General features: G+C 35.8%; 3 protein-coding genes across 8 annotated transcripts; 2 read left to right on the top strand and 1 right to left on the bottom strand.

Annotated features, from left to right (window-relative positions):
- Positions 1-465: 465 nt before the first annotated feature.
- LOC108740405 (KRR1 small subunit processome component homolog) lies at positions 466-2,214 on the bottom strand. Its single transcript, XM_018474710.2, has 3 exons — positions 1,528-2,214; positions 907-1,448; positions 466-848 (listed from the first exon to the last, which is right to left on the bottom strand). The coding sequence occupies exons 1-3, from the start codon at positions 1,751-1,753 to the stop codon at positions 588-590; spliced, it is 1,029 nt and encodes a 342-aa protein (XP_018330212.1). The 5' UTR covers positions 1,754-2,214; the 3' UTR covers positions 466-587.
- Positions 2,215-2,725: 511 nt separating this feature from the next.
- On the top strand, positions 2,726-6,739 carry LOC108740406 (transmembrane protein 53). Its single transcript, XM_018474712.2, has 5 exons — positions 2,726-3,050; positions 3,138-3,416; positions 4,769-5,037; positions 5,853-6,030; positions 6,092-6,739. Exons 1-5 carry the CDS (start codon positions 2,970-2,972, stop codon positions 6,239-6,241), a joined length of 957 nt encoding a protein of 318 aa, XP_018330214.1. The 5' UTR covers positions 2,726-2,969; the 3' UTR covers positions 6,242-6,739.
- Positions 6,740-7,488: 749 nt separating this feature from the next.
- Positions 7,489-24,913, top strand: LOC108740402 (spectrin beta chain). Of its 6 annotated transcripts, none has more exons than XM_018474703.2 (10): positions 7,489-7,652; positions 14,602-14,765; positions 14,849-20,747; positions 20,803-21,019; positions 21,081-21,264; positions 21,962-22,081; positions 22,351-22,485; positions 23,286-23,559; positions 23,613-23,804; positions 24,306-24,913. In XM_018474703.2, exons 2-9 carry the CDS (start codon positions 14,636-14,638, stop codon positions 23,797-23,799), a joined length of 7,146 nt encoding a protein of 2,381 aa, XP_018330205.1. In that variant the 5' UTR covers positions 7,489-7,652; positions 14,602-14,635; the 3' UTR covers positions 23,800-23,804; positions 24,306-24,913. The 6 variants fall into 6 exon arrangements, with proteins under 6 accessions (XP_018330205.1, XP_018330209.1, XP_018330208.1 ...); XM_018474704.2 differs by lacking the exon at positions 7,489-7,652 and adding an exon at positions 12,494-12,698; XM_018474707.2 differs by lacking the exons at positions 21,962-22,081; positions 22,351-22,485 and adding an exon at positions 21,408-21,458.
- Positions 24,914-25,167: the final 254 nt, after the last annotated feature.

Below are 25,167 nucleotides of genomic sequence, written 5' to 3' on the forward strand. Positions count from 1 at the left end.
TATTCAGTACTGGTTGCTGAATGCAGCTTTTTGTATGCCATTTAGTTCTGATAAAGAAAGTGTACAAAATAAAGTTGTAAATAGTAAAACGTTTCAGTTCTGGGAACTTTTATAAAATAAACTCATTGTAAATGATGATTTGTTGTTTTATTACAAAAATTTATTTCTTTCTCTAAATGAAAAGAAATTTTAAAAGATCCAGATCTAAATCCATAATTGATAATCACCCTATAAATACCATCTGAAAACTCCCTGTATATAGCTTATAATTTTTATTAAAATATGGGTTCTTTCGGCCATCTAGCGCCTGATAACAGAAAAAGAACTTCAAATGATCAGATAAGAGCTTCCATCTAGCGGTACATAAAAGATTACACGAAGTAGTAAGAAATAAATCACTACATTAAACTACTCGTCGTAAGATGGCGAAACCTAAACTTCATTGTTGTATTTACGCAAGGTATATAAAGCGAATTGGAAATTCTTTTTATTTAATAGTAAACTACAATCGTAAAATTGCAATATCTCAATAAAAACAACATCCGGTTACAAAAAATCATTTATTTTTATTATTTAGCTTCCAGCAATTAATTTTTTTTTGATTGGAATACTTTTTTCGTCTGCGCTTTTTTAATTTTTGATTTTAATGCATCTAAATCAACTGTAGTGTCAATTTTACTCTTTATTTTTGATAGTTCAGGTTCAACTGGTGGTGCAAATGCTTCATTTCTCTTTTCTTCCCTCCTCTTAGCAGCCTCTGCTTGTTTCTCTTCCTTTTCCTTTCGCTTTTTAGCTCTTTTCTGTTCCTTGTTGAGGAAATATTCTCCTGTAGCCAGTTGCTTATCAAGCTGAAAATAATCATTTTAATAGTAATTAAGAAACCAACAATATTATGTTCTTTTGTACCTTGCTCTCTGTTTGTGGGGGTGGCAAAGGTGTATAAGGCTTCTTTTCTTTCTTGTTCTTAGGTTTTTTCCTCTGACTGACATTTTTATTAACAAATTTGGGTAAAAATCGCTCCCAATTCTCATGTTTTAGTTTAGGGTCTTTTGCAAGCTCCCTCTTAATCATAAGAGCTTTGATATTATAAACAGGATGAACATTTTTCATTGTGTCTTCAACAATTTTACGAACCTGTTGAAGACCTTTGTATGGTCCTAAGGCAGAAACTGTGTTACCTTGTACAAGTACATAGCAATTAGTTAACAGTTCAATTGATTTTAAAGTGCAGCCATTAGGACCTATTAACCTCTGTCTTCTTTTGACAAATTTCTCTTTATTTCTAGTTATTTTTCCTATTTTTATAATATCAGATCCCACCCCATCTTCTAGTACCCTTTTGGCTTGTTCATAAGGAACACTTCGCGACATTAGCTTAATCATATCCCGAGCTTTTATAATAATGTAAGGGTCCCAAGTCTTGCGTGTAGTACGGACTGTCATGCTACCTATAAGATAGGAGAAGATAAATTGTTTGCTAAACATACAATTTTTAACATTATTTTGTCATATGGCTAATTACTGCACCTTCAACAAGATCCAATTCTGCTAAAATTGCATATTCTTGCAGAGTCTTTTTAACTAAAGGCCAAACTTGTCGAAGATATTGTTCTCTGTACTGTGGAAAAAGAGTTGCAAAGGAACTCTCTTCTAAAAGGCCATGTGGATTATCTTTGGGTGTAAATTCTGGTATTTTCATTTCCCATGCATTCTCAACAGGACTTTGCTGTTGTTCTGACTCGTTGTTTGCCATTTTTTACCAAATTTTCACTCAGTCACACAAAAATCATTGTCACATTAAAACATAACAACATAACCATAAAGTTGGCAAAATGTTGGCAAAAACCACAAATACATAAATGAGATGGTAACCAAAATCCATAATATAGCATTGTGACGTCAAAAAACCTTGCATTGTCACATAATTGTTGAATTTGTTACGTCAGAAAAGAAGGAATCAGATTTTGGAGTTTCAGGACGTGTTTCAAATCCTTCATGTAAAAGATTCTTTAATTATCCTTGTTAATTCGCTGATATAATAACTTAATTATACTCCAATAATACATAAAACGTATTTTTCAATTGCATTGGAAATTCTCTTCTCTAATAAATACGCATTAAACAGGCCTTTCTGTAATACAGTGAAGCTTGGATTAATAACTTTGTGACGTCAATTTGAATTTATTATGAAGAGTAAAACTATTAAAAGGGAAATTCTTTTACAATACAATAATATAACTATAACTAACAATTTTAATGTTTCTACCAGATTAAGTTAAAAAGTTGCTAAACAGGTTTGATAGGGCCTTCTTTTAAATTGACTCGTGGATAAATAAACTCATCTCGAACGGTAATGAGATGGGTGGTGAATGAGTTTGTATAATCCTTTCAAAAATGAAAACTTCTAATTTTAAGTTGGAAATAGTAAAATAAGTATAGCGCATATCGTTACAATCAGTGTTTTTTCCAAAATTCAATTCTTCCATTGGCTTCAAACTCCGAGCTATGAAACGTTGAGCTGACTGCTCAGCGCTGCGCTGTGGTTTCACGTTCTACAGTCACACATCAAAGGATGAACACAGACATAGATAATGTATTTATCTACGTGTGTAATGTATGTATAATGAACATTACAGCGTTAAATAAAAAAAGTACGTCCAAAGTCCACCTATTTATATTTGCGTCTGCCCATAAACTGACGGAAATTTTTCGTATTTCTAACAAAGTTCAAAGATTCCAGACGGATTCCGCCTACTGTACATTATCATCGATGCACTTATTATAAATAAAAAATAAACTTTCTCTGCAGGATTTATTAATACTTTTTTTACATTAGTAGGGGGGACTAGTCCACGTTGCAGATTTATATTGTGTATGTTAAATAAATCGTTTTGCTCAGTTTGTGTGCCGCTTTTGTCTCATGCGTGGTCGGTTTCCTTTCCCTTACGGTTTTTTCATCGACAAAGAAAATGAGAGTGTTGACTACAATGCTATTTATTTTACGAAATGGAAATTCGTCACGAAAATTGGCGTCTAAATTACCAAAATATGTAAGTACTAATTGTTTTAATCTAGTCATTTCGTGTAATTGGAAAAATTCATTTCTTTTTTATGCAAAACTTATTTCTACATTAAAGGGTTTAATGGCTTGTATTGTTCGGTCCCAAAATTTTTCTTCGGTGGAAATAACGAAAAGTTTGGAATTAATTAGCAATGATAACCCTAAGGATATTAAAATATCGGATATGAAAATAGCGAAGCCACAAGAAAGACCCATGGTCGTTCTGCTGTCATGGTTGATGGCGAAGAGGAAACATATCGGGAAATACGCAAAACTGTATTTGGATCAGAATTGCGACGTTTTGAACGTTAATATTAATCCATGGCAACTTTTATGGCCAGTAAAAGGAACTCAGGTTAGTACAATGCTTTTCCAAAAATTATATTCTTGTTAATCCAAATTGGAAGACTCAAATATTTATCAATTTATTCATGTCTTATCACATACGCTGATAAACAATTTTACAGACAATAATGGAGTGTTTGACCTCTCATATTTTAATGAAATTATCAACATTCCAGTACTTGATAGGAAGTTCATATATTTAGGAATTACTCAGGTATAATTCCATAAATTGCAAAAATGATTTAATTTTTAAATACGAATCCCTAAATCGGTTTTAATATTTATGAAATGCTTTTATTGAGGTAGTGGAAAACATGATTGATACAGTGAAAAAATTTACGAGTTAATATGAATACATTGATAAAATTAATCAGCATTCCCTTTTTTATGGAAATGCAACAGAAAATTATATCAATAAACTGTTCTTATCTCCTATACCTAATTCATTTAAAAATTAAGTATTGTATGATGTAAAATATCAATTATTGTGTATTGTTCATAATCTGAATATTGGTACCTATTTTAATTAGGTACACACCTTTTGGAAAGGCTCTGATCTGAATGTGCAAATAAGTTTCTAATCACTGTGGTAATTAAGTAAATCGCTTTAAAATATAATTTACAATATAGCACACAGATCATTCTAATAAGTTAGATATTGGATACATATATTCTTGAGTAATGATAAATAGGTACTAAATGGTACCATTCTAATACAAAGTGAAAGGAGAACGAACACAAACATTTTTTTATTTGTTTATGTAAGGAAATGTATTTAATCACATCAGTTAAATAAAAAACCTAATAAACTGCATATTTTTGCATTTAATGACAACCTTAATGGATAAACGTTGCATTTCTTTTGTTATAGCTACTTTTATAGCACACTTATGTAAATATAGTTCTAAGATTTCATTTTCCGTTGTTTTCAATGCATTAATAAATTAACAATGTAATAATATGTTTATAACAATTAAAAATATCATGTATATGTAAGGTATTATTCCCTGAGTTTATTTGTATTATTTTGAATCAAAATAATCCATCTCAAAACTGGCTTTCCTTAGAACAAACAGAATAGCTCAAAACCCCAACGCCAAAACACGACACTGTAGTTGTCCGAAGCACTTTTCGGTAACAAAGTTACCTTCTTCAGGGACTGAAGTGAACTTCAGTTCAGTTCAGTTCAGTTCAGTCAGTTCACTACAGTGTCGTGGTTTGGCGTTGGGGTTTTGCGGTATTCTATTTGTTCTACAACAACCGCCAAAGTTTTTCCAATCTTCATATTTTGGCTTTCCTTATTTAAAGTAGCTTAAGATAAACCAGATCTCTGGTACATATACTGTAACAGGAAATTTTTAGGTTGTTGCTGCCGATATTTTGGCATTTTTGGACAAAAACCCAAGCTATGCACCTTTAATGCTTCATGGGTTTTCAGTAGGGGGTTACTTATGGGGAGAAGTGCTGGTACTGATTGCTAGAGAACCAGAAAGGTACCAACATGTTCTCGACCGAATTATCGGACAAGTATGGGATAGTGCAGCCGATGTAACCGAAATTCATATCGGATTACCGATTGCAGTATTCCCGAGGAACCCAGTCATGCAATCAGCTTTAAGGAAGTACATGCTGTAAGCCGCTTTTTTTATAATATATTATGTATAAATAATATAATTTAGGGATGTTTTAAGGCTTTTACCAAAGGGCCTTGGTGGGACCTTTACTAAAAGCGCCTTTCTACCAAATGGTATAAAGCAAAATTATCTATTGCAGTCGTTGTCTCTTTTGCTTCTTTTGATATATTACTATACCTACATTAATTCAATATTATACCTACTTCTGATTAAATTTTTCCATCCTTTTTTTCTTGGACCAATTCCTTCCCCAGGTGTAGCAATATACCATTCTTTTCCAAGATTTTCGAAACGTTTTTTGTCTATGTCTTTCTTGATCTTCATTTTACATTCTTTTTAACTACCTATTTCTCTTTCTTCGTAGTGTCCTTACTTGTTTCTCTTCATTAATTCTACTCTACTGGGACATATGCCCAGTTCCTGCCAGATATCAAAGTTTCTAATTATGTCTAATCTTGTGACATCTTGTACTTCTCTAAGAAATACAATTTCCATTTTTTTTAACTTGCCTTTTTGACTTACTGACAGTATCCATGATCCCCAACCAAACGTCAGTATCGGTCTACATATTGGATTTCAAAACGTGTTTGTCATTTTGGATCTTTTTATTTCCTAATAATAAACTTTCCATTCATGGTACCAAATCCAAATATTTTTGCAACTGCTGATAGTCTTTCGTTGATTTTTGATTCTTGCTTTCCTACTTTATTTAGTGTATAGATACTATCCAGCTTGTAGCTATTTGAATTCCCTTTCATATACTTGAGTGGCTATTTTGAATCCGCCATATTGATACAAAATAAATATTCCAGTTACCATTTGAAAAAATTCCACAAAGTGGCTACGGTTCACTACATAAGGTCCAGCCAAATGTTTCATACGAATTTAGTCAGATCTCCAGCACTGTTTCTTCTCAGTAAAAGTGACCCCGTTGGCGCTGTCGATTCCAACCAAAGGGTCAGAGATAGTTGGGAAAATATGGGCACCAAGGTACCGTATATAATATCGCAAAAGACAGGTTATATGATTCCATTCTCTTGTTTATGCTTAGGTTTATTGGAAGTGCTGGGAAAAGTCCCCTCACGTGGGACACTTGCAAAACCACCCGATAGAATACAAAAAGGAACTTGCAACGTTTCTGAATGTTATTAGTTTTCCATCATCTTCTGCAGTGCAAAAGAAAATGGAAGCCAAAGCCTAATAAGGTCTACAGGGTGTGGTTTTCTATAGTTTTTATGCATTTGATTGTGCCTGATTTATATTTCTTTCTAAATTAGAAAAATTGTTTTCTTTTTGTGAAAAATACCCGACAAAATTTAATTTTGTTTTTATTTGTGTGAATCACGTGAAAGTCCAGTGACGAGAAGCCGTTGCCAAAATAGCTTTTAATACTTAATACTTTGTAAAACTTAATCGTCTTGTTGAAACATTAAATGTATTATTATTAAAAGAGAAGGTATTGTTTTAAAAACAATTGGAAAGCGTTTTACATCAATTTTATAATAACTTAGATTAGAGATAGATTGGTTCAGTGATAGTTGATTGGCTGTGTAGTTTAAATTGTAATTCAATTGTTCAATTTATTCCAATTAAATATTAACTGTGCTGCACTTTGTATTACACGAATTAAAATTGGATGATTCGCCTATTATTTATCGTTAGATTATTACTTATTTACAATCAATATCTTTGAAAATTATTATTATCTTTATTTTTAGTTTACTTAATACCTTGTACCTAATACTTTGCAAAAATATGTATATTATCTCATTAAAGGGTTTGCTATCATCCAGTACACGTTTATGAGCATATTATTTATTCCACCTAACAATTCAAACTATTATAATTAAATGACTTAATTGTTTTGCAACCTTTCATTAAAATTAAAAAAGTAAATTTGCATAGAACTTATTTCATGAGCTAAAATTAACTTAAAATAAATTACAAATTAAGATCAAATTTGTATTTACGCGGGCAAACCGAACACAAACATTTTTTTATTTGTTTATGTAAGGAAATGTATTTAATCACATCAGTTAAATAAAAAACCTAATAAACTGCANATTTGCATTAATTTCTTGACAGTGTGCATTGAAAAAAAAATTGAAGGCTTCACACTTCTAAATTTAAAATTAAAATAACTGTCAAAAATTACGAGGTCTGGCATTTTTCAATTTAAAAAATTAATATAACAGTCGTTATAAACAGCATAAAGGGCATAATTAAATACTAATTTTAGTACTTATTTAGCTTTGCATGCCAGATACGATTACCTTAAACCATGCTTTAAATAATATATTAATTTACTTCCTTCTTTTATTCAAAAATTGGGGATTACCATTAATAATGGCGCGTTTGCTGTCAAACGAATTAAATGAGAAAAGAGAAAGAAGAGTGAAACAGTAAATAAAACGAGTAACAACAACGTCGAATCGTGTTACGTCGCCATGAAGCGATTGGAAGCGAAATGTAATGAGTATTCGAGATAGTAGTAATGGAGATAGATAGAACACCGCCTAAATTCGGTTTGTTGGACTGTTATTTTTATGTTAGTGGGTTTTAGAGTGTAGTGAGCACGAAAGAAACGAAAAATCGACAAACCTAGTGATAAGGTAAGTCCTAGACATTATCAAGTAGGCTGAGAAATGTGCAACAATCATTTAACAATCAACTGACAGGTTCTGTTTTCGCCCTATAAAAATGGCCGACCGACAAATAGGTGTGTTACCGGTAAAAACTAGTCCTTATTGTTAATTAATATTTATCGTTTTGCCTATTTATAAAGCAGAGTAAATAATTAAACGAACGTTATGATAAATGGAAGCGCCTGAGATCGATTTAAAGGGCGTGAGCCTGACCTTGATAGGTGTGTATTTTTCGAATGTAGGGTGCTATGTTGTATCTATAGCAGTGTCACTGAACCTAACAATAGCAAAACAATTACAGCAACGTGACGTAACGAAGGAACCATTGTTTTTTATTTAATGGGGCTACAGGTAAAATCTATTATAACTGTATTGCCCACGATGCATTTTTAATGTCACTAACGGAAGAAGCGATGCTAGTCGTTCAAATGTTATGGGTGTGTTGTAATGAAGTTTGCCTGTTAAATTAGGTCAATTTCATTCGCCCATACGAAAAGAACTCTCACTTAAAACGTCCATGCAGTCTTTTTCGACTGCTTCATTAGCAATTAACATCCATGGTCAAAGTAATGCACACAGATGCTCACACTTAACACACGTATAACAAGCAACTCCATCTAAAAATATTCGTGATCCTATAAAGGCCATGACTCATCTGAATATTTGCCTCTTATATTACTCTTTATCACACTAAAGATTACATAAATATTAAAAGATGAGTGAGTGTTATGTAATCCTTATGGTGTTTATTAATGTCGCCCATCTACAGTCGTTAGCAAAAAATGTGGAGCATCATAGATAAACACCCTGTTTTCAGTTTTATTGTATCAAACAGAACCCTAAACATTATTTTCTATGGTTTTTTTACGTTTTAACAAAGTGTTATATATTTTTTGAAGCGAGAATGTCCCATTTTTGATCGTCTACTTTTAAATTCGCAGAAAGTAGTAAAAAAACATCTAAAAGGCCTACCAAAGTAATTTGCTTTCATTTTTTTTTTGTTTGTTTTACAACTCTACACTGTGTAAATGAATGTTCTAAATATTCTCTAATAATTTAACTGTTTACTTATGCACCTACACTCCTACATTATCTTAAAAAAATAACGTGAACGTATCTAATCTAATTGCTCTATGTATACAGAGAACTTAAATTGGTATCTTACTAATTTTTTAAACCGCGAAAATTTTGCGAAGGATTCTCCGCCCAAGTTATCTGTTATTTTTGTTCAGCTCGTTGGCAACCTAAAAAGTAAATAATTCCTAACTTCATATTAATTTGTACCTCTGGGAAATCCCTACAATTGTAATAAACCCTCAAGTTCTGTTTTGTTAAATATTAAATAGCGCTGTACAATAAAATGCGCCCTACTCTGTACGGTTAGTTGTTATAAATAACTGCGGTATTTGAAGTGCTTCCTTTTGATTAATTGAATTGAAAGGGTCATTTGTGTATTGTTGTTATTGTTGCTCGGTGACTAGTTTTAGTTTTAAGAAAATCGCCCACATAGAATGGAAGTTCTCTGGAGTTGCTTGGCCCACGCATAGTTTCTTACGGTAGCTTGTATTCAACGATGATCATATCGTATAATAATGTAATAAAAATAAATAAATGAATAAAGACTTCTGTAGATCAAGTAAGCAGTTCGGTATGAATGTTTATTGCTTTAATGGGTTTTGAAGGCAATTGGATTTGTTGCTAATTTGTTTGAAAAATAGACGAAATACTACTTTAAGCTGCACTACACAACCCATATCTCGATATAGAAGCAACGTATCGCGAAATACAAATGGCGTAAAAAATACTGCAAGGACTTATTTGTCGGCGAAAGATGGAACCTTTACTCATTTTGTCGTTAGTCCAGCCTCGAACTGATCAGCGAAAAACGAATGGAGAATCGCTAATCTGATACTAATACATGACATATCTCGAAATGGAATTAGAAAAATACTGTGATGACCATAATTTGTCGCTAATTTGTTGTCAAATTCAAAAATTTGTCGCTTCTGGTGGTTACTAGAAAATACACGAACTGATACCCTGATATCAAGCTGACAATACACATTACGTATCCTGATGTAGGAATAGCATAGAGATATACTTAACTATAATTTGTCGCTGAATGATGATACTTTTAACTATTTTGTCACTAGTGTATCTTCAGATTGATTTTGCCAGAAACGACTGGAGAGCCTCTAGGGTGCGACTACTAAGCGTATTTCGATGGAGAAATGACGTAAAAAAAGTACTGTAAGGCTTATTTATCGGTGAAAGATGAATCCTTTACTCATTTTGTCGTTGGTCCAGCCTCGAGCTGATCGCCGAAAAACGAGTGGAGAACCGCTAATCTGATACTAATGCATGGAGTACTTCGAAATAGAATTATCTTATAAAAATACTGTGAGGACCATAATTTGTGGCTAATTTGTTACCAAATGCAAAAATTTGTCTCTTCAGATGGATACTGAAAAATAGACGAAATGCTATATCAAACTGGCACTACATAAAGCGTATCTCGATATAGAAATAACGCAGAGAAATACCGTAAGACTTATAATTTGTCACCGATTGATGGTGCTTCTCACTATTTTGTCGCTAGTCTATCTTCTAGTTGTCTTGCGAAAAACTACTGGAGGACCGCCAAGGTGGAACTTCACATAGCCTATCGCGAAATTGAATTGGAATAGAAAAATACTGTAAGGACTTATTTATCGGTAAAAGATGGAACTTTTACCCATTTTGTCGATCAGCGAAAAGACGATCGGAGAACCCCTAAATTGCTACTAATACATAGCGTATTTTGAAATTGAACTATCGTAGAGAAATACATACCATAATTTGTCGATGATTTGTTACCAAATCCAAAAATTTGTCGCTTCTGGTGGTTCCTGGAAAATACACGAAATGCTATTCTGATATTAAGCTGGCAATAAACATTATGTATCTCGATGTAGAAGAAGCGTAGTAATATACTTCAAAAACTATAATTTATCCATGAAAGATGGAACTTTTATCTATTTTGTCGTTAGTCCAGCCTCGAGCTGATCAGTTTAAATGATTAAGATTCAGATGTGAAAAATTGCACCAATATTATAGTAGCCCAAAACCAATTCATCTAACAGGAAGGAGGTTGTTCTTACGTCTTTTATTTCAGAATGTATTTTATAGTCTATTAAAAAATAATAAAACCATAAGTACCTAAAATGCGCAATTTATTTTAAATGCATTTATTAAACGCCTCTTTAGTAATGTACAAGTCAGCAAAAAAAAAATGTAGCACAACGGTGTGCACAGCAGAAGTATGCGATATTTCAAACCAGGCGACCTTCGTGGTGATGTTTATGTAATAGAAATACTGTTTATTAGTATAGAAGAAAGGTATCGTGAATATTAATTATTATTGTTGTCTGTAGTGGAATCATCATAATATGCAACTTGTTCAACCTATTAATGTAGAATGACATCACCAGATGTGGGCGGTAGAGTTAAGTTGAAAGAAATGAATGAACCGTTTTGTTTATTATTCGACAAGTGGTGTTTACGTGTATGCTTGTATAAATAAAGGAATTTCTTATGTTTGTGTTGATTTTCTTTAATCATTATAATGTATAAACGATATTGCTGTTGCTCTATTATGTATTCTATATTTGTCTACATTGTAAAGAGATAAAGCTTGCTTGTTTTAGATAATCTCTGCAAGTACAAGTAAAATATTTTTTGTGATTCGGAGGGATATTCTTCCGCGAAAATTTTAGACTATTTATCATCACTGTACAACGTATAGATCTAAATTCACTGGGGTAGATATAGGTGTACAACATACATGGTGGTGTAAGATGTTCGGAAAAGGTTGGTGTGAGAGATTTTAAGTGGTCATTGAAAGCACAGTTGATATATGAACTCCAACTCCCCGTTTTGCAAAGTGGTTGATTTGAGGGTTGAAAAATTCCCCTTTATCACGTTCCTGTAATAAGGGTTCGATGAAATCGCAGATTTTACGAACTATGCAGAATGGTTTGTTCAGGTAGAAAATATTTTAAAAGAACATCCTAAATTTTCTATTGATGTCAGCAAACGAGGACTTCAAAAAGTTTGACATTGTCGCAATTGACAAAAAAGCACCTGGGGAAAACGTAACATTATGGATTTCCACAACTACCACATTAATTTCCCAAACTTCACATAGTAATAATTGTTTCATTTGAAGTAGAACGAGTAGTTTTAATTTTTTCCCTTTTTTACCTGTTTTTCTCTGAATCATCAGCTGATTTTGTTTCCCTTTGGTAAACAACTGAATTGGCCCAGTCTGGGAGTATAGATTTTCTTAATGAAACATTGGATCAAGGGTTTCAAGGCAATTTTCGAAACATACATAGTGCTCTCAAGTTGAAAGAGTTGCTTGTTTTTTCTGTCCGTCTCCAAATTTTTCAGTCAATTTGAATTTATGGTCATTATTACCTGCATTTAATAAAATACGGGACTCCTGGCGCATTTGTCTGGTATTTTTTTTATAAAATGGAAACCTTTGTGCGTCTGCGCATGGTAAACATTTGCGGAGGAGCCGCACATATGAGCAGTTGGGACACCCACTTATTGAAATTGACCCAATTTTCGGATGAGACCACTCGCAGCCGCGTTAGTTTATGTGTCGCGTCGTCTTTCCGGCGAGTCTCGAATCGTCAATTGGCCACCCCTTTTAGGTCGCGACCGTCACCGCCGCCACCGACCACCTCCTACCCCGGACAGGATCGAATCCCTCAGGCGCGTTGTTCCGCAATGAACGATCATAAGGACGGGGTTGTGTCGTCATCAGCTTAGGCGCCGTTCGTCCTAGAGGGTCGCCAATCGATTTTGTCAAACTTCCCTCCGGAGGTCAACTCCGGTTTGCCGGAGTGCACGGAGAAATGCGTGTTTTCGTGCCGGAATTCGGAAAATTGTTATTATCGAAGGTGATTCAATGAAAAAGATAAAGTGCGGAAGTGTATTCAAAGATTTTAGTTATTTGTGACTGGGGTGAGTGTTTTTTCTCTTAGCTTGTATTCTTTTGGATAATACTTAAGATACGTGCTTGATTCTCATGACTTAGGATTGCTTCTTGTACTGTGAGAACACAGATTTACGTTTCGCCAATTACTGTGTTTGGCATCTTCAGGGAACGTAGGCAGTAGGTACAGTCACAGTGATGTCCTCTGATCATTATCGTACTATGCATTGATATGATTTTCATGATGTGATTAGTGGTTTAAATTTAGTATCAGACGCATCTCCATTTCCTTTTATGTGTCAATTAAGTCCCCAAGTTTATCGGCAATGAAATAAATAAACTGTGACTTTATTTTAAGTCAAGGGTCATCACATTTCTCAAAGTGTAGTCACCGTGAGTTATGGAATTTGCTACATCAACGGTTGCTGCCGAAGAAAATTTATTGTCATTAATTATTACTAAATGTCCAATTTCCATTTTCTTCTAAACTGAGACTACGTTTTCAAAAGAACAATATCCATAAATAGTTTGTTAGCTGATGTGGTCTAAAGGTAAATTCACGGTTCTTATCTTAAAAATTTTTGTTAAGAGTTGAAAGCTTTCTGTTTTTCCTGTGTACCTTTTATCGTAATTGTACACATTATCCACACCCACATCAGAATAATAATAAGTTTGTAAATTGTACTGATATCACCACCGTTTCAGGTCATTACCCGGAGCCTTTTTAAGTCAATAAATTCCGTTTTATCGGTGTGAAGCCTGTACTCGATTTAGATCTGATTCGTATGGTATTAAATTTCAATGGTTCGCTCCGGTTTGCTATGTATCGCCTTTTTTTTTTTGTTTTCCTGGCACGAACATAATTTTTAAAAGGCTTCGCATTTATTAAAAACATCCTCTTAAATATTCTAACTTTCTCTACATTTTCTGTGTATTTTAAAATAGCTTTCAGTTTTGGTTATCATACGTGATGTTGCTGTATATATTTATTTCTAAATTTACTTCGAACTCCCACAAACCTACACTTGATGAAAGATTTTATCCAGATCCTGTGCCAAGTTTCGATCGTTATAATCGTCATGTTAAGGTCATTGAGAATTTTTTTTTCTCATTATTATAATTTTATATTTTAATCGATACGCATGGTGCGCTTTATTTTCATAAAATTTTTGTTAGGTACATGTTAAATGAGTAGATTTAATATAGTTAAGTAAGAATAGGTTACTCCAATTTTGATGTTTTCAAAAATATTGAGGCTAAGTTCTGGACATTCATCATTTCCTATTCGTTTTATGCTTACGTCAAGAAAGATAAATTTTGCCCTACATATCGCCATTTTAATCAGTTAAGTGGGCTTTCATAATATTATTTAGTGTAAAAGCGAAAGTATGTACAGAAAAAAGTATAAACCAAAATCGAAAATCCAGTCAATACAGTCCAATAATACTCACAACAGTACCTATACTGTTTTTCAACTGTATTTAAACTTTATAAACTACGTCATGTTCGTTTTAAGCGTAACATTGTACATATAATTTGTTTATAAAAAAACGACAGCCATGCATTATATAGCTTCAGATCCGTTTGTAATTCGTATTACATCATCCAAATAAATTTAAATTTCTTCTTTCCGCGTAATCTGTGGGCCCCGCTGGTTATATTTTCAATTTAATGCTTTAATCAATGATATTCGCTATTGATCATCGACATTGGTTCACTTCAACTAGTGTTATCTACAGTTGTGCTGTTAAAATTGAAACGTATTCATCATTTCCTTATCGTGAGCATGGCATACTAAAAAGTATCTTACTAATATCCAAACTTCTGATGTATTCGGTTGTGGTTATTTTCTTTTTTCTATAATGGTACAAACCGTTCAATTCTCTTGGCTGATCATATGAATATACTATCGCAGTATATTATTCGTTTCAGACGATTAATCTGCTGCTAGGCAGCGGTTTTAATCATGACGACCGATATCTCCATTGTCAGATGGGACCCCACTCTTCAGCAGGAAATTGTGGAAGACTACGAATATGACGGGGGTAATTCGTCTTCCCGTCTTTTTGAAAGATCTCGAATAAAAGCTTTAGCAGGTAGGTGGCTTTATTTTTTTTCCCCGAAGGTGTTCAGTTTTTGACTCGTATTATTCAACCTGTGTCTTATATTTTTCGCGCAGATGAAAGGGAGAGTGTTCAAAAGAAGACATTCCAAAAATGGGTGAATTCCCATTTGGTGCGCGTCAATACGCGCATAAGCGATTTATACATTGACATGCGTGACGGCAAAAACTTAATAAAGCTTCTAGAAGTCCTTAGCGGCGAACGACTGCCCCGCCCCACTAAGGGCAAGATGCGCATTCACTGCCTTGAAAATGTAGACAAAGCCCTGCAGTTCCTTAGGGAACAAAGGGTGCACCTTGAGAATATGGGTTCGCACGATATAGTAGACGGCAATCCACGTTTATCGCTTGGTCTTATTTGGACCATTATTTTGCGCTTCCAAATCCAGGACATCACGATCGAAGAAACTGACAACCAAGAAACAAAATCGGCCAAGGACGCACTGCTTCTCTGGTGCCAGATGAAAACCGCTGGTTACCATAATGTCAACGTACGTAATTTCACCACTTCTTGGCGAGATGGTCTAGCGTTTAACGCTATCATTCACAAGCATCGCCCGGATCTCATTAACTACGAGAAATTATCCAAATCGAATCCCATTTACAATCTTAATAATGCATTTAACGTGGCCGAAGATAAACTGGGTCTGACAAAACTCCTAGATGCGGAGGATGTCTTTGTCGACCAACCAGATGAAAAATCTATCATTACATACGTAGTCACTTACTACCACTATTTCAATAAGATGAAACAAGAAACGGTTCAAGGAAAACGTATCGGAAAAGTTGTAGGAATAGCGATGGATAACGATCGCATGATCCGCGAATATGAATCGTTAACTAGTGATCTTTTGGCTTGGATCGAGGCCACTATAGTCGCTTTAGGAGATAGAAATTTTGCTAATTCTTTAGTAGGCGTTCAACAACAACTGGGACAATTTAATAATTATAGAACGGTCGAAAAACCTCCCAAGTTTGTCGAAAAAGGTAACTTGGAAATTCTGTTATTCACCTTACAATCAAAGATGAGAGCAAATAATCAAAAACCGTACACACCTAAAGAAGGTAAAATGATATCGGATATCAATAAGGCTTGGGAACGTCTTGAGAAAGCCGAACACGAACGTGAGTTAGCACTGCGTGAAGAATTGATTAGACAAGAAAAATTAGAACAGTTAGCGGCACGATTTAACAGAAAAGCGGGCATGAGAGAGACATGGCTCAGCGAGAATCAACGACTGGTATCTCAAGATAACTTTGGTCATGACTTGGCAGCCGTAGAAGCTGCTGCGAAAAAACATGAGGCTATAGAAACCGACATTTTAGCTTACGAAGAAAGAGTACAAGCAGTGGTAGCCGTAGCTGAAGAACTTCAAACTGAACGTTACCATGACATAGATCGTATTAATGCTCGCAAGGACAACGTCCTCAGACTTTGGAATTACTTGTTGGAACTCCTCAGGGCGCGTCGATACAGACTCGAGCTATCACTTCAATTACAGCAATGCTTCCAAGAAATGCTTCATATCTTAGACTCAATGGAAGAACTCAAAGTACGTCTTTTGACCGACGATTACGGAAAACATTTGATGGGCGTCGAAGATCTTTTGCAAAAACACAACCTTCTCGAAGCCGATATTAATATACTTGGCGAGAGGGTCAAAGCGGTAGCACAACAGTCACAGAAATTCTTGGATGCTGCCCCAGAATCCGAAGGGTATCATCCTTGCGACCCGGGTCTTGTAGTCGAAAGAGTGCAACAACTTGAAAATGCATATGCGGAATTGGTTCATCTGGCTGTAGAAAGACGTTCCAGATTGGAAGAAAGTAGAAAGTTGTGGCAGTTCTACTGGGACATGGCCGATGAAGACAACTGGATTAAAGAGAAAGAACAGATTGTTTCTACCTCAGATATTGGTCACGATCTAACAACCGTGAATTTACTTTTGTCGAAACACAAAGCACTAGAAAACGAAATCCAAGCTCACGAACCCCAGTTAATGGCAGTAGTCGCTGTAGGCGATGAACTGGTCAATTCCGGTCACTTTGGTGCTGAACGAGTACAAGAACGTCTTCGAGAAATTCTGGCAATGTGGAATAACCTACTGGATCTTGCTGCTTTCCGCAGAAAACGATTGGAAGAGGCAGTAGATTACCATCAGTTCTTCGCTGACGCCGATGATGTTGATATTTGGATGTTAGATACTCTTCGATTGGTTTCCAGTGAAGACGTCGGTCGCGACGAGGCCAACGTACAATCGTTACTCAAGAAGCATAAAGATGTAACGGATGAGCTTAAGAATTACGCTACTACAATCGACGCTCTTCATCAGCAAGCCCAACAGCTGAATCCAAAAGATGCCCAGTCTCCAGAAGTTACAGAAAGATTGACTTCAATCGATAACAGATACAAAGAACTTCTGGAATTGGCAAAACTCCGTAAACAGAGACTACTTGACGCCTTATCACTCTACAAATTGTTCTCCGAAAGCGAAGGAGTTGAGCAATGGATCAGCGAAAAAGATCGCATGTTACAGACCATGGTACCAGCAAAGGATATAGAAGATGTCGAAATTATGAAACACCGTTACGACGGATTCGAGAAAGAAATGAACGCAAATGCTTCACGCGTGGCCGTTGTCAATCAACTTGCCAGGCAGCTATTGCACGTAGAACATCCAAATTCCAAAGAGGTCATCGCTAAACAAAATCAGCTCAACGAAAAATGGGCAGAACTTCGCGAGAAAGCCGAAAACAAACGCGAAGAGCTTAATTCGTCCCATGGCGTGCAAACTTTCCACATTGAATGTCGCGAAACCGTATCGTGGATCGAAGACAAAAAGAGAATTTTGCAAAGCACAGACAGTTTGGAAATGGATCTCACGGGTATTATGACTCTTCAGAGACGTCTTTCTGGAATGGAAAGAGACCTGGCAGCTATACAAGCCAAATTAACAGCCCTAGACAAGGAGGCAGCTGCAATCGAAAACGAGCACCCAGAAGAAGCTGCAGTTATCAGAGAACGCATCATTCAAATTCAAATAGTTTGGGAACAGCTGACGCAAATGTTGAAAGAGAGAGACGCCAAATTGGAAGAAGCCGGTGACATTCACCGATTCCTTCGCGACTTGGACCACTTCCAGGCTTGGTTGACAAAAACACAAACAGATGTTGCATCGGAAGACACACCAGCATCACTCGCCGAAGCGGAAAAATTATTATCTCAACACCAGAGCATACGCGAAGAAATCGACAATTACACCGAAGATTATACCAAGATGATGGAATACGGCGAAAAGGTAACAGCTGAACCAAGTACTCAAGACGATCCTCAGTATATGTTCTTGCGAGAAAGGCTAAAGGCCCTACAAGACGGATGGGCTGAATTACAGCAGATGTGGGAAAACCGCCAACAATTACTTTCTCAGTCGTTGTCTCTGCAATTGTTGAATAGGGATGCACGGCAAGCAGAAGTGATCTTGAGCCAACAGGAGCATGCTTTGGGCAAGGATGAAACACCGATTAACCTAGAACAAGCTGAAAATCTACTTAAACGACACGAGGCGTTCTTAACAACAATGGAAGCAAATGACGACAAAATTAACGGCGTCATTCAATTCTCTCGTCGTCTCTGCGAAGAAGGGCACTTTGCGTCCGATAAAATCGCCAAACGAGCGGATGTTATCGAAGAACGACGTGCAGCTAATAGAGAAAAGGCGTTAGCCCTTATGGAAAGACTCAGGGACCAATTAGAACTCCAACAGTTCTTGCGCGACTGCGACGAATTGGGAGAATGGGTCCAAGAGAAGCACATTGTCGCACAAGACGAGACATACCGTTCTGCCAAAACGGTACATAGCAAATGGACCAGGCACCAGGCATTCGAAGCCGAAATTGCCGCTAACAAAGAACGCCTTCACAATCTACAAAAAGCTGGGGAAGAATTGGCGCGCGAGAAACCCGAATATGCTGAAGAAATACGACCGAAACTATCCGAATTAGCCGAACAATTTGACGACCTCGAAAAAACGACTCACGAAAAGGGTGAACGATTATTCGATGCAAACAGGGAAGTTCTTATACATCAGACCTGCGACGATATCGATTCATGGATGAATGATTTAGAGAAACAGATCGAAAGCGATGACACCGGATCAGATTTGGCATCGGTCAATATCCTCATGCAAAAGCAACAAATGATCGAAACTCAGATGGCAGTAAAGGCTAAACAAGTAGACGAGTTAGAATCACAAACTGCCCACTTGCAACGAAAGGTCCCTCAAAAGGATATGCATGAAATTAAAAGTAAAAAGAGTCAAGTCGAGCAAAGATTCCAACAACTCAAACAACCACTTTTGGAACGTCAAAGACAACTCGAAAAGAAGAAAGAAGCGTTCCAGTTCAGGCGAGACGTCGAAGACGAACTTTTATGGATTTCAGAGAAAATGCCTCTGGCTACGTCTACCGATTATGGGAACAGCCTTTTCCAAGTTCACATGCTAAAAAAGAAGCACCAATCGCTCCGTACAGAAATCGATAATCACGAGCCTAGAATCAACTCGGTGTGCAATAACGGTCAAAAACTGATTGACGAAGGTCACGAAGATTCCTCCGAATTCGGAAGGCTCATTAACGAACTTCTCAAAGCATGGCAGGACCTCAAAGATGCAATGGAAGATAGACGTGAGAACTTGTTACGAAACGAACGAGCCCAGCAGTACATGTTCGATGCAAGTGAAGCGGAAAGCTGGATGAGCGAGCAAGAATTATACATGATGGTAGAGGACAGAGGCAAAGACGAAACATCTGCCAGAAACCTTATGAAGAAGCACGAAAGTTTGGAAGGAGCTGTTGAAGACTATGCAGACACAATAAGAACTTTAGGTGAAACGGTACGCGCCTTAGCTGCAGAAGGGCATCCGATGGCCGAACAAGTTGCTATCAAACAATCACAATTGGACAAACTCTACGCAGGTCTTAAAGACCTCGCTCAGGAAAGGAGAGCTAAATTAGACGAGGCCTTGCAATTGTTCCTTCTCAACCGAGACGTCGGTGATCTTGAACAGTGGATAGCAGACAGAGAAGTAGTCGCGTCTTCTCATGAACTTGGCCAAGATTACGACCATGTGACTTTATTATGGGAAAGATTCAAGGAATTTGCACGAGATACAGAAGCTATTGGCACAGAAAGAGTCCAAGCAGTAAATGATTGCGCAGATCAGTTAATATCAGCCGGACATTCTGATTCGGCTACGATTGCAGAATGGAAAGACGGCCTTAACGAAGCATGGCAAGACCTTTTGGAACTTATTGAAACACGAACGCAAATGCTTGCGGCATCTAGGGAGTTGCACAAGTTCTTCCACGATTGCAAGGACGTTTTGGGAAGAATTCTTGAAAAACAAGTGGCAATGTCCGATGAACTTGGACGTGATGCTGGATCCGTTTCTGCTCTTCAACGTAAGCATCAAACATTCATGCAAGATCTACAAACGCTCCATTCACAAGTTCAACAAATCCAGGAAGAATCTGCTAAATTACAAGCTTCCTACGCCGGTGATAGGGTCCGGGAGATAACCAATCGCGAAGCTGAAGTGGTTTTAGCGTGGTCGCATCTACAACAACTGTGCGACCAAAGAAGACATAAATTGGCAGACACGGGGGATCTCTTCAAATTCTTCAACATGGTTCGAGCCCTCATGCAATGGATAGACGACTGCGTAAGACAAATGAATACCAGTGAAAAACCAAGGGATGTAAGCGGAGTCGAACTACTAATGAATAATCATCAAAGCTTGAAAGCTGAAATCGACGCTAGAGAAGACAATTTCTCGGCCTGCGTATCATTAGGAAAAGAACTTCTTGCAAGAAACCATTATGCAAGCACTGAAATACGAGATAAACTCTTAGCGTTGAATAATCACCGTAATTCCCTGCTTCAACGATGGGAGGAGAGGTAAGTTTTGAACTAAGGGACGATAGGCTTCGTATCTATACCAGTGTCTTTGCAGATGGGAAAATCTCCAGTTAATTCTAGAAGTGTATCAGTTTGCTAGGGATGCAGCAGTCGCAGAAGCGTGGCTGATTGCTCAAGAGCCCTATCTTATGAGCACTGAACTAGGACACAGTATTGACGATGTTGAAAATTTGATAAAGAAACACGAAGCATTTGAGAAATCAGCTGCTGCTCAAGAAGAGCGCTTTGGAGCTTTAGAGAGGCTGACAACGGTAAAAAAAATAACAATTTTTATATCGACAATACGAATTTTGATTTTCACTTGTATTGCAGTTTGAGCTTAGAGAAATAAAGCGCAGACAAGAAGCAGCTGAAGCTGAAGAAAGAGCCAGAAAAGAGAGGGAGGAAGCAGAAAGACAAGCTGCGTTGGCGGCTGCTCAACCTGCATCTCCCGCTGCAGCACAATCGGGTGACAGACCTGACTCTTCAACTACACCTGCCGCCGAAGACCGACCAGGTAAATATATTGATAGTTTTGTTGATCGGATCTTAATCCCATATTTTAAAGACAATTTATTGGTTATTCAGTTTATACAATTATTGTATATTTTGTTTTGCAATCAATCACTAATGTGTGGCAAAATAATTCATTACATGCAGCTTCAGTTGGACACAGGGGTTCTATGAAAGCTGTTACTTCTCCAGGTGAAGGTAACGAATATGTAAAAACAAATGTGGAGTTTTTTCTGTTTTTTTACACGGTGAATAGACATATCGTAATCTAACTTTATGTGTAATTGTAAAAAGTTATGTTGTTGATTTCAATTGAATCGTTTGGCGAGTTTTACGGTCTTCGAAATGTCCATTTTAGCGTTAGCTGTCAATAAATATTTATTAGTTTAGTCTGTTGGGGATTGGTTGAAGGTTAGTTAAAATAGCTATCGTTAATATTATTCATGTTTTATGTGCCTTTATGCATGACGCTGATGCTAAGTAAAATTATTTGGAGATAGATGTACAGCTGCAATAAAAATTAAATGCAAAGATGTATATGTGCATAAATTGGTTTATATCACACACCGAATTTGCTGTGGAACGTATCAATAGATGGAGTGGTCTAAACCAATTGCATGATTTTATTTGTTGAATATGATAACGGTACTTAATGGTTAGTTAATAATTTGCATGTTAAAAAAATTGCATGGCCTGTTTAGTTGTGCATGATGAGGAAGTTGAGATAAGGTCTCCTGTAACCAAACCCGAGCCCAGGAGAAGGGAAACCGCACCCCCTGCCACCCCTCAGGTGACTACACCCCCTCGTTCAATCCTATCTAGTAAGTATAGCACTGATATTAATTGTTGCACATTATGAAAAGTTTTAAAAGTTGTACGGTGTTTTTTTATGGATATAAGTACATGCTATATTTAATAGTATCCAAGCAAAATAAGTAGTTCAAGGTGAAGGATATTATGTGGGAATTGATAGAAATCCTTTTTATGTTATTATAAAATTTTGACGTTTGTTTTATGATTAAAATGATTACATATTTCGGCATGATGCGCTGTGTTGTTTTTTTTTTGCTTCATTTGTGCTTTTCTTAAGCGCCCCGAAGCGAGAAAGATAGTGGCAAGCGTAAGGACAGGTCTCGTTCGAAATCTCCATTCCGCAGTTTTCGTTGGAAAAAGAGCCCGAAGGCCTCTGGGGCCGCTAGTGATGATGAAGCAGCAGCCCATTCAGGTATTAAGTGATGATGGGCTTCCTTCTTGCACTCTTATGTCTTGATAGGACAAATCTGCGCATCTTACTACACGAGGCTTAAGAAAGTAATGACCACCCCTTAGACATACATTAAATTAGATTAAAAGATATTGTTTATTTACGTGTGTCTGAATGATGGTCAGGCCTCAAATGCTGTATTTCGCACAACTTGCTGTTCTCCTTTTGTTATTAATGCCTCAAAGTTTTCTTTCGTGCTCTTAAAGACCTTTTGGTGTACTTTTGTAACTTTTCTTTTCAGTATCCTTGTGTTGGTGTTGGGTAAAAATAATTATTAAAACCGTATGTATTAATCAAGCAGTATATTGTATGTATAATTTGTTATCGAATTATTTATTATTAAATACATATTTAGTTTAAATTTGCTTTGAATTTGCAAATACGAGTATAACGTAAAACTTAAATAGCAACTTCTGTAGATTAGAACCGACACGACATTTACTAGGTATCAGGCTAAAAGAATTGCAGGATTTTGTAAAAAAGCCAGGTTTTTAGCAACTTCACATTTACTTTCAATTAATCTTAATTAATCCCCATTTATTTTCAAAATAACGCTTTGGGATTGGGGGGTACTAAAATTACTAAATTACTGCATTTACTAAAATTATGTTATATATGTTCTGTTTTCGATTCTTAACGTTTCTAAAACGTATAAGAAAGTTGGCTTTTCATTTTAACTTAATTTTTTTAAAATAAAAAGTCAATTTAATCACATTTTTTGTAGAGAATAAATTATTTTTAATTTCTATCGTTTTATACAGAACGTACTAGCCCTCAAGACGAAGAAAGTGGCCTGGAAGGTATTTTAACTAGAAAACATGAATGGGAAAATACAACAACGAAAGCTAGTAACAGATCGTGGGACAAAGTGTATACCGTTCTTCGTGGAATGCAACTTGCATTCTATAAAGATTCTAAAACGGCTAAGAGCGCCCCTGATCAGACCTACAAGGGCGAAATGCCCTTATCTCTTCACAAAGCTAACGCTTCCATTGCCAGTGATTACAAGAAAAAGAAACATGTCTTTAGGCTCAAGTATGTTCACAAAACTATGTGGTACTTTTGCATGTAATATAATCAAATTTAAGGTTGGAAAGTGGAGCGGAATTTTTGTTCCAAGCCCACGACGATAGCGACATGAACAATTGGATCTCCCGCATCAACGCGCATGCGGACAGTGACTCCTCAGGCCCGTCGCGTTCGCAAACTTTGCCTGCTTCTGCGCAAAAAGAAGACTCGAAACGTCGCAGCTTTTTCACACTCAAGAAAACATAAAAAGGGTAAGAAAGATGCACCGCAAGGTTTTAATGTTTAAGCACCTTTAACAGATACAATAAGCGCTAAACCGCAAAAATACTTAAGAAGTTAACAGCAACGCGCGCTTGTAGATTCTCAACTTTTAAAATATGAAAGTCCTCTAATTGTTTCTTAACATTTAATACAAACTGAATTTGCTGCATTAATAGATAAACGAATTTAACTTATTAATCGTATGCACTTTTACCAGAAGGCATGCGCTGAACTGCAAGTGACTTAAAATTTATTACAAAAACGTCATGCGTATAGCTCCCGAACTATTACAATTAAAAAATCTTGTAAGTAAAGCGCACGTTAATCTGTTGTTCCTTAAATTTTGGAATTGTTAAGTTTTATTTCACTATACGGGCTGTTATTTATTAAATAGTCCTTACTATTTCGTAGTAAAAATTAAAATAAATTAATTTTTTAAAGCATTTCTTGTTTATAGTGTTTCATTAATTAGTTTTTTTTTCCTATTTCAGACCTTCCCTCGGTTCCTTAATAGGTTTAGAAGCGCCGAGCTTGAGTTTTGTCAAGCATTTATTTAGCGTTTAAGGCCTTTTTGATGTTCTTTCCTTGTGTCTCCTTTTTTGTATTCTTTTTTATACCTGCCTAGCGTACACGTCATCATTATTATTATCAACTAAACGCAAAAAATTAAACTATTGTCATTATTCTATTGTAACACCAGTTTTTTTGTTATACTTTTTTTTTGTAGAAGAATAGTTATAGTATATAGCGGCACCAGAACACTTTGTAGATTAAAAAGTATTTAAGTGTAAAAATAAAACGATTGATTAATTATTATAATATTGTCGAAAATCCAAAATAATATATTTAAAACTTGTAATTAACTAACCAATACTTATTTATTGATAACTATGAAAAACAAAAGAAAATACATTAAGCACAAAATTGTTTACTATTCGAAAAAAAAAAATTATAAATTAATAAATGTAATATTTCCTTAATATCATCATTGTCATCATTATAGCGCTTGTTGTGTTCGTTAGTTAATAATTTTCTTTTCTTTATTGTTTTTATTTTTTTTTTCTGTGTCATATGTATAAGTGAAGTTCAAATGAAAAAGTGTCCCATTGATTACTATTATTCTTGTTTTTCGTATCGTTCTTTCTTTTCTTAGAGTAGAATTTTATTTTAAAAAGTTGATGGATGAGTTTTTGTCTCTATTATTATTATTATTAATTATTAATAACTATTATTCGTTGCAATAATTGTTGGAGCTTTTGCTTTAATGTGGAATACGGTCAAGTTCGAAAGTGCTGGATAGTGTAAAATTAGAGTGTACGTATATTTTACATATTGAAATGTGTGCTACAGAAA

The sequence above is a fragment of the Agrilus planipennis genome, unplaced genomic scaffold, assembly GCF_000699045.2.
Source record: "Agrilus planipennis isolate EAB-ADULT unplaced genomic scaffold, Apla_2.0 scaffold206, whole genome shotgun sequence".
NCBI lineage: Eukaryota > Metazoa > Arthropoda > Insecta > Coleoptera > Buprestidae > Agrilus > Agrilus planipennis.

Excerpts from the sequence above, each read along its gene's own strand:
- LOC108740406 (XM_018474712.2), top strand. The coding sequence starts at position 2,970 with ATGAGAGTGTTGACTACAATGCTATTTATTTTACGAAATGGAAATTCG. Across the intron at positions 3,417-4,768 it reads GGCCAGTAAAAGGAACTCAG|GTTGTTGCTGCCGATATTTT; the intron begins GTTAGTACAATG and ends GGAAATTTTTAG. Across the intron at positions 5,038-5,852 it reads GCTTTAAGGAAGTACATGCT|TTACCATTTGAAAAAATTCC; the intron begins GTAAGCCGCTTT and ends TAAATATTCCAG.
- LOC108740402 (XM_018474703.2), top strand. The coding sequence starts at position 14,636 with ATGACGACCGATATCTCCATTGTCAGATGGGACCCCACTCTTCAGCAG. Across the intron at positions 14,766-14,848 it reads TCGAATAAAAGCTTTAGCAG|ATGAAAGGGAGAGTGTTCAA; the intron begins GTAGGTGGCTTT and ends TTTTTCGCGCAG. Across the intron at positions 22,486-23,285 it reads TGAAGCAGCAGCCCATTCAG|AACGTACTAGCCCTCAAGAC; the intron begins GTATTAAGTGAT and ends CGTTTTATACAG.
- LOC108740405 (XM_018474710.2), bottom strand. The coding sequence starts at position 1,753 with ATGGCAAACAACGAGTCAGAACAACAGCAAAGTCCTGTTGAGAATGCA. Across the intron at positions 1,449-1,527 it reads AGAATTGGATCTTGTTGAAG|GTAGCATGACAGTCCGTACT; the intron begins GTGCAGTAATTA and ends CCTATCTTATAG. Across the intron at positions 849-906 it reads CCCCACAAACAGAGAGCAAG|CTTGATAAGCAACTGGCTAC; the intron begins GTACAAAAGAAC and ends GATTATTTTCAG.